At 35.9% G+C, this 8,086-nt stretch overlaps 1 protein-coding gene across 1 annotated transcript; it reads right to left on the bottom strand.

The window, feature by feature from the left end:
* Positions 1-2,210: 2,210 nt before the first annotated feature.
* LOC308273268 (putative olfactory receptor 2B3) lies at positions 2,211-3,179 on the bottom strand (the record flags this gene model as incomplete). Its single annotated transcript, XM_080710348.1, has 1 exon — positions 2,211-3,179. The coding sequence occupies one exon, from the start codon at positions 3,177-3,179 to the stop codon at positions 2,211-2,213; it is 969 nt and encodes a 322-aa protein (XP_080566474.1).
* Positions 3,180-8,086: the final 4,907 nt, after the last annotated feature.

Genomic DNA, 8,086 nt, shown 5'->3' with positions numbered 1-8,086 from the left:
CAAATTTTACTTCCCAATTTATTAGTGAAGCCTACCACATACATAAGGACTGAATAATAAACACAATATTATGAAATTATCATTTTATACAACTTTTAAAATATATATTTTTCTTTTTTTTGCTTTCATTATTGTTCTTCTTTTAACATACTGAGTGATGTGTGTATATAAAAATGACTTTGAACCTTACCATGATATATAATTACAATGCACCAACAAAAAGCTTTTCATTTATTTAACGTTAGAGACAATAGTATATACAGATTTGAGAAATTTAAAAAGAAACATGCATCAGAAATACAGTTTTTATTTTGTACCTTGTTTTTCTTTCTTTCTTTTTTTGAGAAAGCCAATTTTCTTTTGTGGTACTAAAGATTGAACCCAGGGACATTGTAACTCTGAGCTAGACCCTCAGCCCTATTTTATTTTTTATTTTGAAACAGAGACTCACTGTTTTTTTTATCACTAAGTTGTTAAGGTCTTTGCTAAATTACTGAGCCTGTCCTCACACTTGCAATCCTCCTATTTCAGCCTCCTAAATACGGATTACAGGTGTGTGCTACCATGCTGGCTGAGAAAACCAAAATTTAAGATATGTAGTTAGTGCTCTTCCTCATTTGTTTCAAGTCTCATATTAGGTAAACAGATAATTTTTATAGATGAACTATAGTCTATTTAGTTTTTAGTCATTTTCTATGGTTAATGTTACATCCCATGCTACAACTGTTCTGTCTTCCATAGTAAATAAGTCCAAACATATGAGTTTACCTTTCCAGACTTACCTTATATAGGTTTTTTTTTTGTTTTTTGTTTTTGTTTTTTTTTTTTTTTTTTGGTGGTACTGGGGTTCTTGGAAGCCCTTCTACCTCCAGGCTACACTCCCAGACCTATTTTTACATTTTTATTTGGAAACAGGGATCGAACCTGCGCGATCCTCCTGTCTTGCCTCCCAAGTATGGGGATTACAAGCGTGCGCCACCATGCCCTGCCCTTATATAGGTTTTTTGTACTATGTATATTAACCATACTAAATTGCTTGTTATTTCTAAAAAGCTTTGTTTGTACCATTTCTCTATTATTGAATATACGGCCACGTCTATATCTTTTCAATATTACTGCAAATAATTGTTAAAATGTCTCAGTTACAGTTATTTCCTTCAGAAACTAGGATATTTCTTCAGGAGAGGAAACGTGACTATTTTTCATCTGATCTACTGCTATGTTGTGAACAATAAATCTTTATTGAATGACTGCCCATTTAAAGTATGGTGGTGCACGCTTGTAAACCCCGCGCTTCGGAGGCGGAGACAGGAGGGTCACGCAGGTTTGAAGCCAGCCATGCTGGCTTGGGAGACCCTGTTTCCAAATAAAAATATAAAAAATGGGTGTTTGGGAGTGTAGCCCAGAGGTAGAAGGGTTTCAAGGAACCCCAGTACCACCAAAAAAGAAAAAAATTAAAGCATGAATAAATCCAGATCAATTTTGAAAAATTTCCCATTTAACTTTCGACAAATAACAAGATTAATAATTTAGAAAATATTACATGTGTTTGGGGCAGAGCTTGGGACAAATAAAAGATTGACAAAACAGAGAAAGAGAAGAATTGCTCTCTATGGGAAATAAAGAAATACATTAAAATTGAATTCAAAATGAAACTTGAAGGTACATGCCTGTAATCCCAAGTACTTGAGAGGATGAGGTGGGATGGGATGATCAGAGGTTTGAGGCCTACCTCAGCAACTTAATGAGCCCTTGTTTCAAAATATAAAAATAGAGCTGGGGGTATAGCTCAGAAGTAGATTTCCACTGGGTTCAACCTTCAATACCAGAAAAAAAAAAAAGAAAGAAATTTGGCCAATATTCCAGGTTTCTAGAACAGGACACAAACACACACACACACACACACACACACACACACACACACACACACACACACCTGATAAAAAGTCAGCTGAATTGAAGCTAAACTACATGCTCAGAAGAATTTTTAAGAGTATATATGATTGATTATTTGATCATAAATGTGTGAAATCTTTAACAAAAGGGCAGATATATTTGATGACTAAGGAAAAATAGGATGTACATGGGAAGGAAAAATATTTGCATAGTCTTGAATTTCTATGTTAGTAGAATTCAGTATAATCATAAGAGCCTGAAAAATAGAAAAAAATCACTTCAAATGAGATAACCATCTTCAGGACAAGAAAAACTCAAGAAAATCTGATCACAATGAAGGACTTATTTTGTAATAAAAAAATTCTTGACATCACCCTCTTGAAGGCCTCCTTCATGTCTTTATTTCTAAGACTGTAGATGAGAGGATTCAGCATAGGGGTGATAATCCCATAGAAGAGAGAGACCATCTTTCCCCAGTCTTTTGAGGTAGATGATGGTGGTTGTAGATACATATAGATGCCTGTTCCAAAAAAAAGAGACACTACAACCAGGTGGGACCCACACGTCCCAAAAGCCTTTCTCCTTCCTTCTGCTGACCTGATTTTCAATACTGCTTGAGTTATAAAACCATAGGAGATGAGGATCAGTGTCACTGGAATTAGCAGAATTAATACACTGAAGAAAAACAGCTCAGCCTCAATGGGCTTTGTGTCAGCACATGACAATTTGAGAAGGGCAGGAACCTCACAGAAAAAGTGGTCCACTTCCTGGCGACCACAGCGGGGCATATTCAATGTCAAGGAAGACTGTAATACTGAGTTGCTGAAGCCAAGGAGCCAGGAGAAGGCTGCCATCCTTAGGCAGAACCAACGATTCATGATCACTACGTAGTGGAGGGGTCTGCAGATTGCCACGAATCTGTCAAAGGACATTACAGCCAGGAGGAGACATTCAGTAGCACCCAGGGACAGGAAGATGATGAGTTGGGCCACACAGCCGCCATAGCTGATGGTCTTCTTGTGGCGACAAATATTTGCTAACATATGAGGGACCGTACTTGTGGTATAACAGAGATCTAAGATGGAGAGATTAGTGAGAAAGAAATACATGGGTGTGTGAAGTTTGGTATCCAGGATGCACACAGTCATGATGGACACATTGCCAAAGATGGTGAGTGTGTACGATATTAACAAGACTATGAAAAGAGGCATTTGTAGCCAGGGATTGTCTGAGAAGCCAAGTAGAATAAAGCCTCTGAAGGAGCTGTTATTTGCCGCATTCATGATAACTTGCTGCTTCATTCCTAAAAACACTTATATAGGAAAGAAAATAGTCAACAGGTATTTATCAAATACTCTTATTGAAACTGAATTAAATTTATAGTAATTATAATGAATAGTTCTATAAATATAACTTACAGTCAATAAAATGGAGGTCGTGTGAAATACAAACAGTAGATGTGAAACACCTATAGTTAAAATGTAGTTCTTCTGTTTCCAGGAGTTGAATAATTATAAGTAAATGACATAAAATATGTAAAATACATTTATAAATCCTAGAAAATTGCAAGTGATCACTACACTTAAGCTCCTCTCCTTCTTCTCTCCTGTTACCCTGCTAGTGACATCTTCACATAATTTTTTTACTTCTTTTTCTCTCCAAGTGACATGCATGCAAGTTCAGTAGCAGAAAAACTAACATGGGATTTAGATGTTTTAATATTGTTAATTATGGCTTACTTTTTACATATAATAATAAATTTGATATTTCCATACTCATAAGCATTTGACAAAAACAGTTAAGCTGAATAACTTAATGATTGTTTGGCTGTGATCAGTGTTTTAAATTTTTGTTCTCACTAAACCCTGATACAAAGGTATGACTTAAACTTTATGGTTTCTGTGACTCAGTGAGAATAAATAATTTTCAGTTATTAATGGTAAGCCCATGCTCAAATCCAGGATTAGCAGACAGTGTTTTTTATATACCATATTTCTCTTCAGTTATACAGACAGCAAGACAAAGGCTACATACAACATAACATTGAGATGACTTATACTATTTGAATTTATAGGCATAGAAATGGAAGAAACCGCCAGGTGCAGTGGCACTCAGTTGAAATCCAGAAGGCTAGGGAGGCTGGGGTAAGAAAATCACAAGTTCCAGGCCAGTCTCAGCAACTTAGTGAGAACATGTCTCTAAAAAAATTTATTTGTGGTACTGGGGGTTGATCCCAGATGTATTCTACCTCCAAGTTATACCCCCAGCCTGATTTTTTAATTTCTTATTTGGAAACAGTCTTGCTAAGTTGCTGAGGCTGGCTTCCAACCTGCAATCCTCTTGTCTCAGCCTTCCAACTACCAGGATTATAAGCATGCACCACAACGCCTAGCTGTGTCTCAAAATTTAAAAATTCTGAGTATGTCGTTCAGTGGTAGAGGGCCCAGATGTGTGTGTGTGTGTGTGTGTGTGTGTGTGTGTGTGTGTGTGTGAGAGAGAGAGAGGGGGGGGAGGGAGAGAGAGAGCGAGAGAGAGAGAGAGAGAGGGAGAGAGAGAGAGAGAACTGCTAAGTAGACTTAAGAAAGTAGATAAAACAGGAAGGTTTAGCACACTGCACCACAGAATGAGGTATCTTTTGTAGATACCTGATTCATATGTAAGTATAACTTCATGATAAAAAAATCTACATGAGAATGAACAGAGATGATCCATAGGTTTGAAACTTCTTCAGTTATGTGGGGGTTTTAATTTTGGCCACTTAACTATAAACATGCATTATTCTTGGATAAATAATTATAATACAAATTAATTTGAAAAATGCAAGAGAATAAATAAGATTAGATTTTTTGAATGTTCACAGAAATTTAAACTTTATCAAAAAGAATATATGCAAAGATAAAAGAAATTAAAAGACTGAAAACTGCATATTTTATTGCAAAATGATTAATATATTAGAGTATAAATAATTAGAACATGAAAATAATAAGAGAAGACCAAAAGTTCAATAAAAAGAGCAGTGTAGGGCAGAAAAAACATAACACTGAAAATAGAAAAGACATACAATAATCTCACCATCAAAAACAAATAAAAATAAGCCGGGCATGGTGGCACACGCTTGTAATCCCTGCGCTTGGGAGGCAGAGGCAGGAGGATCGCGCAGGTTCGAAGCCAGCCGCGCGCTGGCTTAGGAGACCCTGTTTCCAAATAAAAATGTAAAAATAGGTCTGGGAGTATAGCCCAGAGGTAGAAGGGCTTCCAGGAACCCCAGTACCACCCCCCAAAAAATAAATAAAAAATAAATAAAAAATAAGAATAAAAACAAATAAAAATAATAGAAAAATATTACATTGTCTATTAATTTGATGATGTATGAACATCACCATAAATTAGGTGCTATCAATTGCAGAAGGTCTCAATAAATCAAATTAATTATCTCTATAGAATAATATACAACTATTAAAATTAATTATATATATGCCTCTATTGACCTAAAATAAGCCCAAAATATGGTTAAGTGGAAAATTAGACTTGTGGACTCATGTGAATGGTATTATCTAAATACCATTTAATTTTTTAAAGTTCCTTAATTTTTAAAATACTTTTATTGGTGTATTGTAATTATATACCATAGTAAGGTTCAAAGTGATACAAACATACATGCATACATCATTTGGTGTTTTTCTCTTTGCATCTCGCTGGCTTCCTTTCTCCTTCCTAGTGTACTTTGGTGAGATGGGTAGTGATATCTTCATACCATGGACACAGTGTTATTTGGTCTGTTTCTTTCATCAGTCTTTAATTTTCCGCTTCCTACTTCCCCCAATCTCCTTCCACTCTTTTAATAGTTCCTCTCTCATTTATCTGAAGTTCATTATTTTTCACCACATCTATTTTTTTGACCATTTGAGAGAGATGTAGAAGAAATATAATGTAATTATTGATTACTACATGAGGTTGTACTAAAGGAGTTGTATGTTTGGGTGTGTGTGTACACATGCTCACATGCATATGTGTATGGAGGGATGTTTTTTGATTTTTGGAGATGAGCTACTTAAAAAAATTAAATGCATTTTATAATTTAAAAATTGTTTCAGGAAAAAATAAGTGCTTAAGGCCAAATGAAACTGATTATAACCAATATTAGAAAGAATATATGCATAAATACATACAATTCATAAAAATTCGTGAGGCACTGTTGCAATACCCTTTTACAAATAGAAAATATAAATCTATCAAGAAACGTAAAGCACAATGTAGTGAGCTCTGTGCTGGATGCCTTTTAATGCACTCACAATATTTTGGCCCAAGTTATTATCAGAAGAACAAACACCATTGCATTACATTATGTGATAGTGGAGAAGAAGTTTAAGCTATGAAGGATTATTAAATGCATTCCATATAGCTGCATAAACATTACAGATACTGAGGAGAATGAGAAGGCAAAGTTCAGAAAACAGGTACCTGTCAGTGCTCAGATTAAAGGTGAGATACGGAATGAGTAGCCACAGCAGGCATTAATAATCAATCATTGCACTCTTCTCTGTGAGGCTCAGGCCACTCAGAGCTGTAAAGTAGGATAAACTTTCCTAACAACAATGGTTTGGAGGTTCGGGGTGCCTAGCTGGCTTTACTGAAAGAATAGTCTCCAAGTCTGAGCCAAAGATGAAACTCATAACTCTGCCTACCCTTTCTTATCCTTGCATTTCAAGAGCAATCTTTCAAAACGATTCATTCATGAAATACCTAAAAAATTAGCTTTTAGGAACACTGTTCTAGAGTTAGAGTCTGCCAGGGCTTTATTTCTGAGTGTGTGGACAAGAGGGTGAATACCTTTGAGATCTATATACATATTTAAATCTTTGAGTTGATAAAATGAGAGTAGTTGTGAAGCTCAAATGAGAGGATGCATGCACATACAAAATTTAGACCACACTTGAAACAGAGTTAAGATTTAGTGAATGTGAGTTAGTTATCCAGGGAGAATTAGTGAAGGAATCCCCTCCATTGTCATTATGTAGATACGTGATATTACTAATGCCAATCTCGATATTTTGAGTGGGGAACAGGGGAGGGGAGAGGGAGCTGGAGGAGGCTCACCAAGTGCTGTGTCCATGTACACCCCCGGCACTCTGAACTACATTATCATGTGAGACTATAATACACCAATAAAAGGAAAAAAGCATAATTAATATTATTAGTAATAATCATTAATATCAGTGTTGTATCATCTCAGCTTGCTTCATATATGCAGAAACAATCCATTATTGGTGGCTCAAGTGCTTATTATAATTTTACTATATTATAAAATAATTAATTGTGCATGTTACTATTTTAGTATAATACCTAGAACATAGTTTTCAAGAAAGTTGAAGTTAAGTTACTAGTTAGGAGGAGATACTAGATTATGTGAAAGGCATGGGATTTAAGAGGATTCTACCCATCAGTTGTTTTTTTACTTCTATTTTTTCACATATTCTACTCCACATTTTATATGGCATTGACACCCGCTCACCTACCAATTCCTCTTTTATGTATCAGAAAATGAACTTACCCCTTGAAGAGAACATGTTGATTCTACTGTCAGCTTAACTCTTTTTCTATTTATATATCCTACATAAATAAACAGAAACTGCACATACCATTAATTTTTTTTACTTAAAAAGCACTCCATTGACTACTCATATCTGTGGGATACAATGAGTTTATGTTCATTTGCAAGGGCGAAAGGAGCCGAGTGCTGTGTGCCTGTGAGCCAGGCTCACTGTGAACTGCATTAAGAAGTGAGACTGCAGTAAACTAACAAAAGTATATATGAAGCTTAAAAAGGAAGGTGAGGGGGTTGGTTCCCAAGAAACAAACTGACACTAATTAATGTGTCTGAAGATGCGGGTGAAATGACGTTTAGAGACCCTTCCCACGCATGGTAACTTGATTCTCTGGAACAGATGCCACTCACCTTTTCTGAAGTGTCAGAGAGGCATCTGTGCTTTGCTTTGTGCCATGCCTGGAGAGGGTCTGGTCCAAACAGGTTGATGAATGACTTTTTGAGTTTTTAGCCCTCGTAACATTCTTATTCAACTATGTTTTGCCCACAGACTGGGAACGACATTAGCTTGTGACCTGGGCTGCATCAGGAACATTTAATGAGGGGGGTAAAAGTTTTTAAAATGATGGCATGGAAGTGGATCAG

The sequence above is a fragment of the Muscardinus avellanarius genome, assembly GCF_963383645.1.
Source record: "Muscardinus avellanarius genome assembly, chromosome: 14".
NCBI classification, from domain to species: Eukaryota; Metazoa; Chordata; class Mammalia; order Rodentia; family Gliridae; genus Muscardinus; species Muscardinus avellanarius.
This window is presented reverse-complemented; position numbering and strand designations above follow the sequence as displayed.